Source organism: Polypterus senegalus, chromosome 13, assembly GCF_016835505.1.
Source record: "Polypterus senegalus isolate Bchr_013 chromosome 13, ASM1683550v1, whole genome shotgun sequence".
In the NCBI taxonomy this organism is placed as follows: domain Eukaryota; kingdom Metazoa; phylum Chordata; class Cladistia; order Polypteriformes; family Polypteridae; genus Polypterus; species Polypterus senegalus.
The window spans coordinates 115317052-115337500 of NC_053166.1; the positions used below are offsets into that span (position 1 = coordinate 115317052).

General features: G+C 40.5%; 1 protein-coding gene across 5 annotated transcripts in view; it reads left to right on the plus strand.

The window, feature by feature from the left end:
• Positions 1-11681, plus strand: part of LOC120542987 — a 28620-nt gene extending 16939 nt beyond the window's left edge. For all 5 annotated transcript variants that reach the window (XM_039775777.1, XM_039775779.1, XM_039775781.1 and 2 more), the window contains exon 2: positions 6997-11681. In XM_039775777.1, the coding sequence (XP_039631711.1) occupies positions 7119-8921 (1803 nt within the window). In that variant the 5' untranslated portion in view covers positions 6997-7118 and the 3' untranslated portion in view covers positions 8922-11681. The remainder of the gene's footprint in view (positions 1-6996) is intronic.
• Positions 11682-20449: the final 8768 nt, after the last annotated feature.

Sequence of the window (20449 nt, forward strand, 5' to 3'; positions counted from 1 at the left end):
TGTGGAAATCATTTCCAACACACAAGTTTCTGTTCATTTATTACCACTTACAAGCTGAAGCAGGTCAGTGTAAGCTGTCTGCAGTTTTGAAAGCAAATTACTCTCTGATTAAGAGATTTGTTGCAGTAAAAGCCTGCCTCCTCAATTGTTTGTTCCCATGTATATTTATGTTCAACAGTACTCATGGCATTGAAGTAATCACACCTTTAAAACAGCTCATGCAATCTACTGATATTAATTGATTTTAAGCAAAATTTTAAATAGCACTTTGTATTACCAAAGCATTTAAATCATTCTTTTGTGGGTTGTCTGATTAATTTGCAGGTTGGCAGGGCAGCACAAGGATTAGGTTTGCTGTCTCACAATTTTGATTCATTTTCAAACACAGCTTTTATGTGTTTCAAATATACATATATTTTCTATGATGGACTTGTTTGTGTATTTCAGTTTTCTTCTATAGTTATAAATAGTTTGGTTTGGGTAAGTAAAGGACCTAAATTGGCACAGTGTGAGAATATGCCCATGAATGGACTGGCATCCTTGGGGTTGTTTCAGCCTTGTGGTTAGTTCAAACATAGCAAGCTCCATGTAATAGAAGAAGAGAGTTCAGGGTTGGGATTGATAGATAGTCGATTTGGGTAATCCATTTATATCCATATCACTGCTCAGCTTTCTTCTCAACAAAGGCAAAAAGAATAAAGAATTGCTGGCAGGATACATTTTAAAGAAATGTGTTCCTTTCATCATGTTGGCAGATTTGCAGAGGCTGATGTTACATTACTTGTCACTTTGACAGTTCAATACTCTAGGGCTAACAGCAAGTAGGATAGTGCTCCTCATTATGTTGACATTACAACAAAACATACTTTTAATCAAGTATCCTTTTAAGAGTAATTTATGGGTGAGGACCAAAAGAGCTAGCCCCACACAATGTGGATGGACAGTACCCTCTCTGGGGTGGTCACTGTCTTTATGAGTAGTGGCACAAAAAATAAGATCCCGGAGGACACCATAGTAAGAAAGTATGGAATTCTGAAGGGTAGTTTTGCTGTGGCTTCAAAAATGCCAGAATTGTGGAAACTGAGGGCCGTCAGGATGCTATCACTCTTCTTACCGTCTGGTACTACTCTTGACAATGGTAGAGAGACCATGGTTATCTTTAAGAGGAAAATCAGTATGGAAGTTGGAAAACTGACCCCTTTTAGTAATTGTGATGGCACATAGGTGTAGGTGTCCACAAGGGGCAGCTCTAGGCTGGCAGTTCTAGGCCTTTGCATGGAAGTGATCTGGGAAAATGTGTAAGAACAGTTATTGATTAAAGAGGGGAGTTGGATCAAAGCCACATTTCAGGGAAAAAGAGATATCAAAGTCTTAAAAAAGACACAGAGAAAGACAATGAGAATAAGAATGGCTTGTTATGTTATCAGGAGGTGGTAAATCGGAGAGCCATCCTGTGAGACCAAGCCACTGGAGAATCAGGCTTCTTGTTTTTACACTGTTTGATGTGACATTTTTCCCTCCCATTTTTATTGCTTTGAATAAGTGCTCAATGACTGCTGGGTTTGCAGTATGTTTGTGTTGAACTTGGCTTTTCAAAACCAACATTGACTTGAGCAACAGAAAATTACCATTTGTTTTGAAAGCAAATTCTAAAGGGTCATCAGAAAAAGTAACAGACAGCAATACATGAGAAATGAAGGTCACTAGTACTCAAAAGCATGATTTTGATCAACATTCTTCCTCAAAAATGTAATGTTGTCAATGCCAAAAAAGTATTTTTTGCTGAAATTTAAAATTGCTAAGATTTAAGATGTTTAGAATCACTAAGAAGTTTTACCAAAAATTCAGACAAGTTACTGAGTGTTCTGCCATCTTATATAGGAGGAGTGTGATGACATCACAAGCTGTAAATGGTGTTGAACAAAACCCTTTGATTTTACTTCTAAAAATCATGAAATTGTTTGTGAGTTGTGAATTTCACCACCCTATGCAAAACACATTAAAGTCAATGGTGAAATACAAAATGAACTAGTTTTGAGTAGATTATAATGGTACAATTGACTTTTAAGCGTCCCTGAAGGCGAGGGAAACATTTTCCATCTATGCTAGACTGATTATGGTGGCCAAATATATGACTTGTGCTATGAGGCAGCAGTAGTAACCACTGCACCACCATTCCACCATAAAATTAAATATCAGAACAGTATAATTTCTTGTAGATAGTGGCAACAGGAACAGGAAGCATGAATTTATTGAGGTTTGGCTCCAACAAGATGCATTTGAGATAACAGTGATAGAATTTAATATCAATACATTGACATTTATTGCAACCAATTGAAGCAGGAAGCATGAATTCATTGAGGTTTACAAACCAACACCCCCGTCCCATACCCAGTGCATATAAGAGGTACAGAAAACCAGAGGGAGAGCAATAAAGAGGGACTGCCAGTGGATCCATCTAGTCCCTGGAAGCAGCAATAGGAGGCTGGAAGTCTCTGTTGATCCCGGACTCATTCATTTGTATGAATGTCAGTTTACTAACCCTGCCTACAGCACTGAAAGCACGCTCAGACAGTAAGCTGGAGGTTGAACAACACAGAACTTCCTGTGCATACTCAACAAGTTTGCAGCTTAAATACAGGCTTGTGACGCAAAACTCCATATGGTCATTGGTGCACATAGACTTATGGGCATCAATTTACCTAAAGGTATTTACTCACCATGCAGTCCAGCAGCTAGCAGTGACTGCTGTTAGTGACAACCTGTGTCTGACTGGGTCATTGAGGCAGGAAGAAAATCTCAATATATCTTTCAGATTTCCACCACCAAGGCTGCTACTGCCAGCTCTCTGATGGGCATGTGGGGAGGTAAGGAGGTGGTGAGAGGTATTAGGGGTGTTCTCAAGCAGCTTGCTGGTGAAGATGGGAACAGAGGTGACACATCCGGCATGAGTGGCTACAGCACTGTGATGTCACACTGGCCTCACAAACCATCATGGGGCACTGGAAAAAAAGGTGTACCTAAGCCTGCTGCACATGGTCACCAACAAACCAAGCAAATTCATTGTGAATCATGTGACAACCAATGGAGATTGTTGCTATAAAGAATGTGGTGGCCGCTGTGCAAACAGCAACACAATGATGTCAGAAAGCACAACAAAAATATAAATAACACAAATAATAAATATACTTAAAAAACTAATTCAAAACAGTTCAGTATTTAATGGGTTCCTGACACCAGGGGTCAATTATACTACAAGCTATATGTGATTAATTTATGGAATCAAAAAAAAACTTTTTATGGGATAGCTCTCAAGATATTAAGACCTCATCATTTAAGGGTTTAAAATGACAAAAACACTTCACTCTACAATTAATCGTCACACTTAAATAAGTTGGATATTTGTTACTGATTGTATCAAAGGGAAACTATTAGTGTATTAAAATGCTACACAATGTTTATAACAACACCCTTAACTTATGAGTGTAAAAGTAAATTATTTAACTACTTTAAGGCATAATTATAAAGGCAAGTCTATTCTACTAATAATTTGTAGGCATTTGTTAATCACACTATATAGAGATGTCGTCATACTTCTTCTTCTACTTTATTTTATGACCCAACTTACAGTCAAAACTACCACTAATACTGATTTATGAATAACTACAAGTTTAACCGACTTTGTGAAATGAATCTGTTTCTCAAAAACTCCTTCATATGGTGAATATTCATAATGAAAACGTATGATTACCACTCATTTAAATGGAAAAAATGTAAATGTCGCCTGGACCCCAAAAAAAAAAAAAGATCCAGATTTTTGTTCAATTGACAGAATTAGTTTAATAATAATATTAGTAATTAAAACCACTGCCAATAGGACACTTGTCCTTTATTAAATGCTGTTTAGTAATCTGTTTGCCTATACTGTTATTACTTCAAATTTCACCTACTATATAACTGCCGCTTGGTCTTTCATGGGTTTTTCAAACTCATTCATGGCCTTTTTTTGGAGCAATTATGTTCAAGATAATGTGAGAAGACACGTGATCAATATACTGTATGTGACACACTGATGGACCCATAGTGAGTGCGGAATCAGCTGTGAGAATGACTTGTCACTAAAATCCAATCCCACCTCAACCTTCCAGACTATAGTGAGGTACACTTGGAATGAAGGTGAAGATAATCTGGTTTTAGCAATAGTGGAGCATATTTGAAAATTACCCCAAACTCACTCTTTGTAAGTATGAAAATTAGACTGCATTTTGATTGGTAAGACAAAAAGGGTATTAAATGATTCATACACCTATATTTTCATAAAGGGGTTGTTTGTAATTTAGAGGAAGCCTGCGTTGATAATCCAAAAGTTGCATTATTATTTTATTGCCATATCTCAAAAAGACTATAGAATACTTTTTTGCCTTTGCTTTCAGTAAAGAAAACAAATGTAAAATGTATATAATAGCTTCCACATTATAAAATTCACAATAAAAAAATCTACTTAATACTGTAATTATTAAAATGTTTGTAATTCAGTAGTCCAACTATACTGACTTGGATGTTACTCAAAGGCTAAATTCCGGGAGGCTGACCAGAGGTTCTCAAGTGACAGCTCAGTGAGTGGAGCGCGTCAGAACCAGAATGTCCAAAAGTGGCTAGCTGTCAACTCAGTGAAGATCACCACATTACTCACAATGAGCTGGAATGAGTTTAAACACCGTTTTTTGTGCCAGCTACTAAAGCAATGTAGGACAAGGTAAAAAAGGCACAGCCAAGACATGTGCTGCAGCTTGGATGATTCACAGGAGGAATGGCACATTTTCAAAGTCACTGCAATATATTAAGCCAGGCAACCACAACTGAATCTACATAATGAATCTCGTCTGATCTAAATATACATTTCCTTACATCTTGCCTGAAAAAGGGGCCTGAGTTGCCTCAAAAGCTTGCATATTGTAAACGTTTTAGTTAGCTAATAAAAGGTGTCATTTTGCTTGACTTCTCACTACATTCATAATGGCTAACACAGTACAACACCCTACTACTACAATAAAAACCAAAGAAAGCAAAGAAACATCAGTTTTCTCCATTTTTTTTATCATGGTATCTATCTTTTAGAAGCCTTTTATTTGATGATTTCTACAAGACAGGCTGAATAAGACTTTCGGTTAGTTCAAACACAATGAAGTCCAGTTTTTCCATAACCATAAACAAGGATAAATGATCAAAGCCATAGGTTCAAAGACCCTTGAGCAGCATGTACATTTTAACTAATAAAAACTACACATTTAGTAACATAAAACAAAATATGAACAACACTGAGGACAGAAGATGGGAAATATCTGCATCTTAAACCATCCTTTAAACCATCTGGATCCTTAAACCATCCATCCTTTGTAAGTGTTAGTGTGTAAGAATTTAAGGTTCACACTTTATAAAATAGCACTCATGCTAAAAGCATCAATGGCTTTTTATTGGATATTAGTTCATATATTATTTATCTATCTATCTATCTCTTAGTAGATACTGACCACTTATTTTTTTCATAAACTTTTGTAAATTGGGCCTCTCTTGTAGTGTATGATGTTTCCTGAAGTGCTGCAGTTTTAGAGTTACCAGTTTTTGGGGAGGTAATACCTGCCTTATAATTGAGTGCAAGATGATGCTAAAATATTCCTGTTATGGGTATATAAATATTGTATGTAGAAGGTGGACAAACAGCTAAACATTTGTAGAAACAAAGTGTAGAATTGTTGGAAGACAAACAGGTCAATTGCACTAACCAGATACTCATGAACATTTGCACTGTAGTTAAAGATGACTGAGGCCATTCTCTCTTTAACAAAAAGGCTGGGTTTTGGTGATGTTTATTTGTGCCTTGAAGGTGGTGTTTTTTCAAGAATGTAAAGTAATAACATAACAGTTACCAAACAAAAGGATGACATTCCATCTGTATCACTCTTTTGGGGTCCTAAATTAAGAATGTTTCTGTACTCTGTACATGTGCGTATAATGACCCCATAAACCAATCATAACTGCAATGTCCCATCCGCTTCATTCTTTAACAATTTTAAAATCCCATAGTGCTTTCCAGGCATCCTCCACTCCATGTTGTAAAAGGGGCTTCCTAATATTCATGTTAAAGGCACTTCCCCATATTTTCCTCCTTTGTCTTTAAGGTCACAATTCACTTTTAAGATTTTTTGAAATACTGGGTTAGATTCATTTAATTGAGGGAGTATGGCTAATCACATTACACTGGCACCAAGCTGTTTCTGTCTCTCTAGTGTCTAGTCCTGCTTTGTCTTTTTTTGTAATGCAGTTATCAGAACTGCTACAGAATTGCAGATATGGTCCCACTAAAACTCTATTCAGTTAGAGCATAATATCTTAATGTATGTTCAAAAGCTTTTGCAGTCGCATTTTTAATTGGATATATTTGTCCAGCTAAACCTTTTACACAAACATTGTGCAGCTCATTGTCTTCCATCTAATATTTATTAGTAAGAATGATTTCTGTGTACCTGCAAAAAACAATTTGCTCTTATTTCCTTCAGTTGCTCAACTGTCACCTGCAGAGTCCTCCTCACGCCACACAATCCATTTTGCCATAAATGTATTTTACTATACATTCTTTTAAGTTCATTGCTTTTTGAGAAAAGTTAAAAAGGGGAACATTCGTAAAATAATAACATAGAAGCTATGCATTGATCCTCTCCATCCAAGGCAGAATTTAACCCTGGGTGAAATATCAGGTTATTCTGTTTCAAACAAACCAAAGTCACTGATTCAAGGCTGACGTTTGTCCAGGAAGTTTTAGAAGGACAAGATCTGACTACAGATGAGCTGCTAGTAAAACTCAAATCTATTTTTAGACAATAAATTTACATCCATATTTTTTATTATTAATATTGTTGAAGTTGCCCACAGTAATGTCCAATAATCTTAGTAAGAATTTAAACTGTAAGAATAATTTGTATTTGTTTTCCTTTACAGGACCGCCCAATAACACTGCCCTTCATCATCCACCACCTCAAGAACTTGACCTTGAATGATTGATTAAAAAGAAAGAGCATCATTATGGAGAAAAAGGCCTCCAGCATTCAGGCATCATCTGAATGATGATGAATAACACAGTTGAACAAAAATATGTAAATGCCATCATTTCTTTCAATAATAATGAAGGTTTGAATTGTGATATCAACTCCTCTTTATATAAAAGTCATGAGAGTATACATAATGGGAATGATGTCAACTGCCAGACTAATGGTAGAGGAGATGCATGTGCTGCTGTTAGTATGGTTCCCTCCAAAGTCCTATTGAAAAAGGATGAAATGAGCGTGGACACCTCCCAAAAAACTTCATTGGGCAAGAAGGCAATGCAGGTCCAGCCTGAGCCAGATTCAATAAAAGCAGTTGTGTCAAAAGAGACAGTAGTTTCTAAGGCAGAGGAGGATGGATGCTTGGAAAAAGAATCAAAACAAGAAGAAGAAAAAAGTATTTTGAATGATTTCTGTGTCACAGGTACTAGCCAGTTGAAGCACATGCCACTGGCTGAATGTTCAGCCGAAAATCAAAAACTAATTGTGAGCACAAGTCAGAAAGTGACTGATCATAAGCTCAGAGACTCTTTAATGAAGGAAGGTGCAGAAGGAAACACATTACCTGATGAGCCTAAGCCATATCTGAACAAATCTGAAGAAAACAATCAACAGGAAATTGTATTAAGCAGCCAGTTGGTTGGTGGCACCATGGCTTTAAAAGCAATAAAAGGCAATGATTGTATCATCAGTGAACCAAATCAGGAAGGTATGTATGGTTGTAAAAAGACAGACAATGAATCTTCATCACATGCAAGCCATGACATCTCTAGACATCTAGAAATGTCTACAGTGGCTGTAATCAAAAATGATGAGCTGATTCCACACATGAGCAAAAATATGAACATTGACAAGTCAGCTGTAAAGGTTGCCTTATCCACCTGCAGACATGATAAAAATCCGTCAGTCAGTGCAGCCTCGGATTCTGAAAAGGCTGGAGACCTAGTCACAGAGAACATTCAGAAAGAGACAATGCATCCAAGAGAGTTAAAACTAACCAGCATTTCAAATCACAATATGATTCCAGCAACAAGCCAAAACACACAGGAACAATCCATTGAGTCAGGGAAAATGGTCAGTTTGTCTAGTATTGAGCAAATTCAACAAATGAACTTAGAGGCGCAAGAAGTGAAGTCTTTAGCTGTTTTAATCGGCTGCACAGTGAAAAATGAAGACAGTGAGAATATCCCTTGTTCTCTAATGAGGACAACTCAAGCTCCATCACCACTCAGACAGCATGTTGAGATTCAAGTCTGCTTGGGTGTACCATGCAAGTCAGCAGCCACCAGCCCCATGACTCCTCCTGAAGGCTCTCCTGCTTTCAACTTTCCTTCCTATGACATGAACTGTACAGTGCCCATTGTTCCAGTTATTAAACCCCCCACTAAGGATGCGGAATTACAAGTGGGAACACATATAGAATCCAAGTCAGTTTCCACCACTCCCATGAGTTCAGGAAGAAAGTCACCCCAAGCTCCTTATCCTGAAATTCACATAAAAGGAGCTACGGAAGATGACCTACCTGAGCCAGTACGTGAGGTGAGGTGGGATGAGAAGGGCATGACCTGGGATGTTTATGGAGCCTCAATGGAAGTGGAGGTGCTGGGAATGGTCATCCAGAAACATCTGGAAAAACAAATCGAAGAACATGAGAAGCAACTGCCCCCTCGTCATCCAAATCCAGCATTACAGCGAGGCGGTTCTCTGAAAGCTTCAGAGGTGACAACTGAAGAGAAAAGACAGCAACGGAGTCTCCTGCAAATGCTAATGCAAAACTTTCGCCGACCACAGTGTTGTTCTAGGCGAAATACCATTGAGTGAAAAAATTGTTCAAAGAGGTGAACACACTTTCTTTTTATTCAGACTATTATGTACTCCTGACTCATTCACTTCTTTCCACTTCTCTGACATGTACAACTACTAGATGGCTACGATACAGCTTGAGTACATTTTATGTGAATCAATATCAGTGTTTTGTATTTTAACAAAATTGAGTGTTTTTGCACCCTGTTAGCATTGTTTTGCTGTGACCTTTATTGTTGCAGAATAAACACCACCTGTCTAAAGTCTCTGATCATAAATAATAAATAAATATGCCTAATGAGCAAAGAGGTTATTTATTGGCTGGTTGCTGTATAACTGCACATAATAAATATAACCAAACTTTTGCAATCCATAGTCATGGATTTCAAAGTTCCTCTTTTCTCACTATTCACTACTTATATTTCTGTTCCTGTTTGTTCTCTATCAGGATGCATGGCCTCTCGCACATCTCTTATATATGAATGAATTTCTTTCTGGAGTTAAATAGCAGCCTTCCATTATGAGTCATATGCTTATGTGGATGTAATCATTGTGGAGACCTAAAAACCTTGATTGGAGACAAAGTTATCTGGTCTATTTATGGTACAGATGAAGTTGGAGAAGAAATTAAGGAAATGTAACTCAATGGAAAATGGTCTTATCATATTTAAATGTTCCTTGTTGGGCGAGGAGAGAATACATGAAAAAGTGGACTTTAAAAGCAAGAAATCATTCATTTCATTATGCTTATTTAGGTTTAGTTAAACTGCATATTTTTTTATTCAGCTCTTAAAATCTGCTAGTGTCAGCTACACTTTAACAGCATGGAGTTTGTTTGAGCTTCTAGCATCAGTTTTTATGAAAGTTCCATCTCAAATGCAAATGTAATCTCTCCTAGGTGTTGTCAAGTTTGTGTCTTGCAATTTGGCTGTTGTAAATTGGAACACCTTTTAATTTACCTACATGATTATTATTTTTGTGCTGTTTTCTGTTTGGCAGTTTAAAAATACATGGAATCAATTTCTTTATTTGGTTTTAAAGTCTGAGGTCATTTTCTAGTACAGTACTTAGCTATAGTTTGTGTCTTGCCTACCACCATCTTGATTTTATGGGAATTGTTATTTTGAGGAGCATTTATACATAGTTTCCATCCCTGTTCCTACCATATCACATCAAGAATTTATGACATGTGACGTTACCATTGGGACATTATAAAGGTCAACATTGTACACTTTCTAATTGTCTAAGATTCTGGATAATCTCCAAAAAACTTTCTCTGTTTGAGTGTTATGCAAGATGAACATAAGGTTTTGAAACTACTGCGAGTATCCTGGAGAGTGATTTTTTGTTAATATTTTGGGCTTTGTACTCTAGGGAAATGTTTGTCTTGGTAGAAGCATTTTGACTCTGATTTTGTCCAAAAAAAAATTAAATAAAGTAAACCAAAATCAAATAAAATAAGTGAAGCAAGAAAGATCTGAAGTAAGTAAAATGTAAGTATAGCCAATGTCAGAATGCGAGACTAAATAGTATCTTGATCACAGAAGAAAATTTGTAGTCCACAATATGAACAAAATGGTGCTGTAGAAGAATGTATTTAATTTTTAATGCTGTTAAAACATTACTGAACAAAAAATTAATGTTAACAATGAATTCCTTACCCTTTCAAAAACTCATAAAGGTGCCTTTGTGATTTTTTAAATTGTAAGGAATGAATATAAAAAAATTAAATGTCAAGTCGTGACACTAATGGTTTGCAGGATCATTTTAAGGAATGTATTCAAGCAGTCAAGATTAAAAACCTATTGTAGAACATTTCACACCCTTTGATCACAGTCCCACTGACCTGCTTGTGTTCTTTAACAGATTTCAAACACATCATACAGAGTAAAAACAAAAAAGCTAAACTCATTCTCAAACTCTGATCTCACATTTCTCCAGCACTGAATGACTAATTAACCTGTTAATATCTCCCTTTATCTTCTTGATGGATGCCTTTAACACATTCTCTGATCTGTCAGCCCTTTGATCTTTTATTTCTTTTTTTCATCATCCACATCTGTAATTTCACTATATTCTTTACACGTGACAATACCACTACTGCTACTACTACTAATATTATACAGTATGTCAATCTGTCCATCCAAACACCATCTCTACGTCTATTACCAAACCAAGTTAGGTCAGTTCAGTGTCGAATTATCCACTTCTTCTTTAGCAGGCATTTGGGTTGCCAAATGATCTTTTTCATTTTTCAGCCTGCAAAGAACTGCTATTGATAGTCTCCTATGGAAGGAATTTGTAGATAATCTCACAGTGCATTATATGCTTCTTCAGTAGCAACTTGAATTCTGTACACGTTTCGCTCCACTCTGAAGCAGCAAAATAAGTGGATTTGCAAAAGTCAACTTACACATCAGAAAGCCCAGAAAAAGAGAAAAGGTTCAGTGACCCTGTGGCAGGTTGATCTTCCTCAGTATGCAGGCTTCCTAAAATATACCAATTTTAAAAGGTCCTATGTCAAAATCAACTTAGATGTTGCTGGAAAAAGACTTAAATGTGTTCTACATCGCTGAACCTCAAAGGTCTGCAATTCTTTAGTGAACATCAGCCGAATATAAATGTTGTAGGGGGGAGCTCTGTCTCTCAGTCTGAATGCACACTTTCCTTCTGAATGCAAGCAACTTGTACAGGTTAGTTTTGCACTTATCAAAAGGATCCTACATTTAAAATAATCTTTGTGTAATCAATGTTTATATTAAACCACTTTACTCTCCATCTAAGTGACTCTCTAAATTCTTGTTTGATTTCCTTTTATTGTTTGATTTATAAAATATTACAGAAACATTTTCTGCTTTTATTTATATAAGACAATATTTTTGTTGTAATAAAATCGATATTTATAGTGGCACAGTGGTTAGCATCATTGCTTTTCAGCCCCATGGGACTAGGTTCAAATCTAATCAACTTTTTGGGGCACATGGTGATGAGCAGAGAAGAGCAGGTCAACTTGGGAAGGTCAGTGCCATCTGAGATCAACCCACACTCATTGTCCTAAAGGGGCTGATTACTTGGGTTCATTTGTTGGCACCATCATTTGTTTACCAAGAGCTGCTGATATCTCAGCCCTTCTAATTATTTTAAGTAGAAACGCATCCAATGCAAATCAACTGCCAAGTACCAAGACACGGTGGAGCAACTAAATATCTTTCATTATCATCATCACCAGTGCCAGCACAGCTTGATTCACTGCTGATCTTCCAGGTATAGACCGTTGTCAACAACATGTGCCCTGTGCTCATCCAAAAGAAGAGAAATGAATAAATATTAATTGCATGGGAATCCAGATTGGCACAGAACTGAGTTCAACTTTTACACATCTAAGAACATTGTCTGGCAGTTATTAGGGCATTACACAAGTAGAACCATTTCCGGAAGGGGTTGAGTTCAAAGTGTATATTGACAATAATGTTCTAACATGGAGGTTGACCAACCAAAAATATGTTTCCAGGTACCGAGGAAAGCACTTTAGAATTTTTCATTAAAGGTATTATACCATCCCCTGCCATGGACTGGCACCCTCTCCTCCAGATTGTTCCTGCCTTGTCCCCTTTCTTGCTGGGATAGGTTTCAGCCCCCTGTGAACTTGCTCAGTATTTAGCGGGCTTAGAATATGGTATGGTATGGTATTTTGCCAGAAGAGCTACTACAACATTCCCTCCAGGGACCTATTTCAGAGACTGGCACTTTCAGGGCTGGTTTCCATTGGGGCTACTCAGTGTCTGTCTTCTAAATTGCAACTGAACTTACATAATATTGCCTGTGCGTAGTCCAAAAATCATGTCTTTTAGGGTTTTAGGAGGAAGATAAATGACCAAAGGTCAGGCCACATGCATTGAACCAGCCTCCATCTCATTATCCACAATTCAGTACCAACTAAACTTACAAGTCCAAAACATCAAATGGTGAAAATTACAATAGCACATCCTCAATTTCTGGGCTTATTATCATAATAGCCCTTTCTATGCCCATCTAGGACACCTAAAGACATTACTAAAGATTTTGAAGGTGATCTGGTGTCCCATTATCTGCAAGGACACATTTCAGCATGTGAAGACCTATCAAGTTTGTCAACAGCAAAAGAACCCATATGGTAAACCTGCATAGCAACTCTAGTTGAAAATCACAGAATATGCAATCATTCACTGTCACATGTTGGTGTGGTTTTGATTTTGCCATTTACTGCTAAATTATCGTGAAAAACTGTTCTGAAGGTCATTCTTGATGACTTTTTGAAGCAAGTGGAACGTTTCTCTTTAGCTGGTACAAAGTCCTACAAAATCTACTCCACCCTAAAGAATGGAATCTTCACCTTAAGTACATTATGTCTGTCCAGGGTCCATAGTTCACAATTTCCATTTTGGAGGACATTACCTTGGAATTGAAGGACAAAACAGACAAACCTGACAGAATGAGTAAACACAAATCAGGACTTGATAAGTGGCTCCTAGAGCTCCAGTTTTCAAAAAATAAAATGCTGTGTATAAAGCCTAGTGTTGAAATTACTTTTATTGCATGAGGCAGACTTTTAAATAGCCTACCTGACTAACTGATGTCCACAGCACTGTGCTCAAAACCATAGACCACCATTTAACACCCAGAGCATTTACAAGTGAGAATTCATTAGAGGAAGGTGGATTTGATGTGTAGTCAAACTAAGTATTCCAATGGTGTCATAAAATAGTGCAGTAGGAGACATAGTCTGTACTTGGGGACCACCACCTCATTGATACAGCACAGAAATTCTCTGCCAAGCTAAGTCTGAAATGGGAAGAACAAATCATAATGATTAAATATGCCAGGCCAGTAAACTACCAGATACCAAAAGGATATGAATCAAATACCAACAATGACATTCATCATGTGGCCAATGTCAAACTGTACTTGTCTTGTCCATGATCGTGGTGGTGATAATGGCATGGCTACATGAGTAATTTTAACTCTGTCCATTATTGTTGTCTTCATTATATTTTTCTATGTACAAAAAAAGCTGTGTGTATCAAGGACGTTGGTGAGTGACAGCATTTACCCATTGGTGGTGGGATATTCCTGTTGCACAGCCAACATGTTCCAACTTATTTGGTTTAACAGGTTTTCTCATTCATCCCTCAAGTTTATATTTCTACGATAACGCCCTTGTACTCATTGAAAAGGCCGGAACAGGGAGTGACGTCTTCTGGACAGGAAGTGACGTCATATAAGAGGCCAGAACCAGGAGTGACGTCTTCTGGATCCGCCAGGAACAAAGTGACGTCATTGAAGGGACAGGAACTAGAAGTGAGGTGTTTGGAGGCGCTGGAACCTGGCAGGATTTCTCGGGAAAGGTCTGCAGGGACTGAGAAAGACAGTCAGTGCACCCCGCCGCCCCCTGGTCAGATGTGGTATTATCATTACTTAAGCCCTTTAGCTGTCTCCTACTCACACGTGTGTGACAATGTCTATAAGTTTGTTACTTGGTGTATTTAGATGGACTTTAATAACCCAGTTTTTCACAGAAACCTGGTTTGAAAATAGCATATTAACCATTATTCAGGCTGGAGAAACCAGGTTATTGGTCTCTGTGAAACCTGGTATGCATACATAGATTTCTCCACGAGTAACTTGGTTATTTGGCCATGTAAACCTTTAACCAGGTTACAGTAAAGGATTTTCTATTCTGTGCATGTCCATTGCAAATCTGTTCACCTGCGTATATGTTAGCTTCACACACACTTTCAGGAGCCACAGAAGCATCCACAAGATACATGTCACGAGGCAAATGCTTGAGAAAACATATTATTTTTTATCCCTGTTAAAATAATCTGTCTCTGTTTCAGAAATCAAGAAATTTATGTTAAGGAGCTGAATATAGAGTGCTAAGCTCAGCAGCACAATTAAGGGGGGGCTGTTGGGGTAGTAACCTAAAGTTATAGTTATTTTACTGGAGTAAAAATACCTGCATTAATATCCCAGCAGCACTGGGTGTAAGGCAAGAAACACACATACAAATATGTTGGCCCTTTGCAGAATTCAATCGCACAGTCAAGCATAAAAAGTGTGCTGAGTGCATTCCAGTAACTGAAATCTATAAATAAAGTGTCAGTTTAGTTTTAATCCAGCAGTTTGTTATACATATGTTGAAACAGTGTAATTGGGTGACCCAGTGGCCATTGTTTAAACTGCAAATGATCGGTGACGCAGGTCAAGGATGTAAACTGGGGATGGATGTTATTTACTTCACAGCACCTGAAGGTGCCAAAGGTGAAGTCCAGGCAAGTTTGTGCTTTAATCAGGTTATTCAAACCAGTTATGCATGTGCATGTAAATCTGGAAGAATATTCTTTATGAGAGCAATATAAATGGTTCAAACAACCTTTCTGAAAATTAGATTGTAAGCACATCCTCTTCAGTTTTACAAGTTCAAGATCAAATTTACTGTTACGTGTAAAGAATATAATGAAGTTCTTACTTGCATGACACCCATAGTCTTGTGATGGTAGTACAGTATAATACCAAAAACATACTGTACATCAAATACAGGGTGGCCCACGAAAAAGTAGCCCGCCTTCCTGCCAGAGGGGCGCGCGGATTGACTACCCTCATCACGAAAGCTGTGTAGACGTAGTGCAAACATGTGAGTACGAGCTAAGTGACATGTATTGATGCACAAAGAGATCACTTTCAGCACTTTCTGTAAAGAGTAAGTAAAGATTTTTGCATTTCAAGTTCTTTCTTTCTTTATGGAAGGGCGCCTTTTTTTGCTACTTTTTCGTGGGCCACCCTGTACAACACCATATTAACTGCAACCTTGCACATTAAATATATACAAGAAATATTCATGCAGTTGAGTAACTGTGGGTTTGTTTGTCAGTAACTCCATGCAAATAATGAGTAGCAGGAAAACACCATCTGCCTCATTATCTTCTTCTCAGTGAGTGCCACAGGGAGCCTGCCATTCAAAGCTCAGAAACATGCGCCTGTCATGTAGAATCATGGGTACCACATTCTATACCACATTGATTAGACATATGGCAGCAAGCATTCAGGTGGTTTTAGTCAGCATGGCATGGAAAAGTAACCAGCAGCATATCAATGGGACAGAGATACTCATTGCCCATAGTGTCAATTATTATTGTTATTATTTATACCTTACTAGGGGACTTTGCCCCCTGATCGATTTGTTCGTATCAGGCATATCATGATGTGGTATCTTGGTCATACAGGTCATGTACATCAGTTTCACTATTCATGTCAATGCCTGATGACCATTTTGTCATGGTCATCACTATTGCTTGATTCAATTCATTTTGTTTTAAAACTTTCTTTACAACTTTTTGTTTACGTGCTTTTGTGTTTTTTGGTTGAAGGCTTTACCCCACTTATGAACTTTGATGAGTCACCATAGAGTGGCAGAACACAAAAAAAAAATAAATTAATGATTTTTTGAACCATTATGTTATTTAATTTATGAAATGGCAGTAGAAAACTGTCCTTTAGCATTTTTAGATATAACACAATATTTGATTAAAACATCATCCAAAATGTCATCTGGCTTGCACAAGAGGGCTGGAATGCTCAATGAATGAAGGAAACCAAACCACAAAGAAAGGGTGATGTAAGGGATTGTGCTTCCATTGAGCAGAAGTTCTTAAATGCTGTCACGCACGCGCGCATGGGAGGCAGCTAAAGGGCTCGAGTGAAGGCAGTTCTGAGGCATGCCGGGATGTGGCAGAGTGCACTAACTCTCTTTCTCACTTCCCTGTAGACAAAACCCGGGAGGCTCCACCTGGCTCTCTTGACATCACTTCTGGGACCAAACCAATGGAAACAGACCTTACCAGCTCCGGCCCACCTGATGTCACATCCGGGCCTGATCCAATGAATAATGAACACGTGCCCGATCCTTATGACCTCACTTCCTGTCTTCCCCTTTAAAAGCCTACCCTTTTCCCTTCTCCCGCAGTCTGGTTTTGGACTCCATTGTATGCACTTCAGTGCTAGTTGCTTTGAAAACGACTTTTGTAGCCAGGATACCAAATTATATGGGTGGCTGCCCCAAAACTTTATCTGTCTTTGTCTCGTTTTGTGACAGTGGCGTAGTTGGCAGGATGGAGAAGTCCCAGAAGAGAAGGGGACAGGACCTGCAATACACCCAGGTGGGAGCGTACCAGGGCCGAGTATTCAGGCAGGGAGGGTGCCCCGTAGTTTGGCGAGACCTGGTGCGGGCTCCGCTCCCGGCACGCAGAACTAGGCCACCTAGAGAGGCCAGGGAGTGTGCGGGTGGGGCTCACAGAGTTGGGCTGCCCTGGAGGGGGGAGGCAAGAGGGACTCAGTATGCTCTCTTGGAAGAGAGTACCTGCCTCCCAGTGAAACCAAAGCCCCATTTACCACCTAGGGGTGCCCCAGACTGGCAGGTGAGTGAAATAAAAAAATGGAGGTTGGACCCTGAGCGGCCAACCAGTAAACAAGCCTGGTCCTTATGGGCAAAGGTATGGCAGTGGCTACGGCCGTTAGAAAACAAGCCCTACCAGGTAATAGAGCAGGTAGCTTGCTATCTGCTCCTGAAAGCGCTTCCCCATGGCTTCACCCAGCCGGTCTGGGGCAAGCAGTTTACAAACATGTCAGGGCTCATAGAGCTTCTGGAGACACAGAGGGCGGCCTCACACTCTAGGAGAGCAGAACCGTCCTTCTGTCAAACTCAGTCGGGGTACGTCCCAAGACCTAGCCCCTCCTTGTACAACCTGGAGCTCGCAACCCGCTTCAAGACAACGAGGAATGCAGGTGGAGGGGGAGGAGGGGTTGGTATGCTCTGACAAACCCATTGACGGTCTCACACACAGACGTGGTGATCATTAACGGGTTTAAAACTTCCGCTCTGCTCGATTCCGGCAGCAACATTTCCATTGTGTGCTACCGCGACAATGGCTAAAGTTCAAGACCAGTATAACCTGTGTCCACGGGGAAACCCACTGGTACAGGACCGCCACTTGTGTCATCAGCTGCAGAGGATCAGTCCAGAATGTAACCGTGGCAATTCGTCCTGATCCTCCACACCCGGTGATACTGGGGCGGGACTGGTCTGAAATTAAAAGCGGTGAGGCACATATCACTCCCGGGGTTAATTTGGGCCTCGTTGTGGACGGAGATGAACCGTCTCAAGCTGCCTCCACGCCGTGTAATCAGCCGGCAGAGAGAGACGAAGCGCCGTCCTAAGTGACGTGGCAGCTCCCGGGCCGTCGCAGGCTGACACGTCATCCACCAACGCCGCAGCGGAGCAGGAGGAAACCACGCCCATTGAGGTCGACGCTGACCCTCTCTCCGTGTTGCGGTTTCAATTTAAAAGGACGCCGGCTTCTTTTAGAAGGGAGCAATGGAACGACGACTCCCTAAACTTTGCAAAAAATGCAGTGGTCCTTGTCGATGGCCAGCGCACTGATCAGTCGATGCCACAGGGCCCCTACTTTGTGTTAGATAATGACCTCCTTTACCGTGTAGCAATGCATGACGGGCAGGAGACGAGGCTGCTGCTAGTGCCACGTACCTTCCGGCGGCAGGTCTGCGAGCTAGCACACGCTCAACTCCTAGACGGCCACCTGGGCACCGAGAAAACTCTGGAGCGGATCAATCTCCGTTTCTACTGGGAATCAACAAGGAGGTTCGTCGCTTTTGCGCTTTCTGCCCGGAGTGTCAACTACGAAAAATTCCTAGGAAGGACCGTGTTCCTCTCGTTCCTATTCCCTTGATTGATGTTCCCTTCCACAGAATCGGGGTCGACCTGGTTGGACCCCTAGAGCCCTCAGCCGAGGACACAAGTACATTTTAGTCCTCGTGGATTATGCTACACGATACCCCGAAGCTGTTCCATTGCGCTCAGCTACCTCTAAAGCCATCACACGGGAATTACTAGGCGTATTTGCGCATGTGGGGATCCCCAAGGAAGTCTTGACGGACCAGGGGACCCCTTTCACCTCAGAGACGTTCAGGGAGACTGCCAAATTATTGAAAATAAAGCATTTAAAGATCTTGGTGTATCATCCTCAAACCGACGGGTTAGTAGAGAGGTTTAATGAAACTCTCAAGCAAATGCTGCGTAAGGTCGTCAGCGAGGATGAAAGAAACTGGGACCAGCTCCTCCCCCTCGTCCTTTTTACCTATCGGGAAGTCCCACAAGCCTCCACGGGATTCTCCCCTTTTGAACTACTGTATGGGCGACAACCTCGGGGCATATTAGATATTTTGAAAGAAGGGTGGGAAGAAGAGGCTCTTCCCTCTACAAATATACTAGAATATATCGCACAGTTACGCGATAGATTTGGAAAGATTCGGCCTCTCCTGAAAAGTCAGATGGAAGAGGCTCAAGCAGCACAGGCCCGTCACTACAACCGTGGCACGTCTCTTCGGGAGTTCCGCCCAGGAGATCGAGTCATGGTCCTAGTACCTACCTCCCACTCTAAGTTGCTTGCCCACTGGCAGGGCCCCTACGAAGTTAAGGAGAGGAAGGGACTGGTCGACTATTTGGTGAGTCAACCCAATCGTCAGCCAAAGGAGCGGGTTTATCATGTGAACCTGCTGAAACCGTGGAAGGACAGGGACCCGCTCCCTCCTCCGGCCAGCCCCGCTCACTCTTCGCTCACACACACGACCTTAACTTCGGCACGGACTTGAGTCCCAGACAACGGCAGGAGCTGGAAACAGTTATCCGGACCGTTCGGGAGGTAGTCAGTGAACACCCCGGAAGGACCTCTCTGATTGAGCACAACATCGTGACAGAGCCCGGGGTTGTTGTCCGAGAACGCCCGTACCGTCTTCCCGAGGCAAAAAAGGCTGAAGTGGAGCTCGAGATCAAGAGCATGCTGGAACTAGGTGTGATTGAGGAAAGTTATAGTCCCTGGTCCAGCCCCATTGTGCTCATCGGCAAGCCTGACGGGAGTTGGAGGTTCTGCAATGACTTCCGTCGGCTTAATCAAGTCTCCCAATTTGATGCCTATCCAATGCCACGCGACCACTATCCTGAGAGGCTTGGACAGGCTACTGACCACACTTCCCATGACAAAGGGTACTGGCAGGTTCCTTTAATGGACTCTTTAGTACCCCTAGTAGACACTGGCAGTATCGTGTCCTTCCATTTGGGTTACATGGGGCTCCAGCACCTTCCAGCGTCTGGTGGACAAAGTGCTAAAGCCTCATAACTCATATAGTGCTGCCTACCTGGATGACGTGGTCATCTATTCCAGCACATGGAGGGAACACCTACAGCATGTCCAAGCGGTATTACGGACACTTGGTGAGGCCAGGCTCCAGATTAATCCCAAGAAGTGCTTCTTTGGATTAAGCGAGGCCAAATATTTAGGCTACCTGGTGGGCCGGGGTACCGTAAGGCCACTGTGCTCCAAGATTGATGCCATTTTGAAATGGCCCCATTCACGAACCAAGTGGCAGGTCCAAGCCTTTCTCGGGTTAGCCGGGTACTACCGCCAGTTTGTACCCCGGTTTTCGGAGAGAGTGGC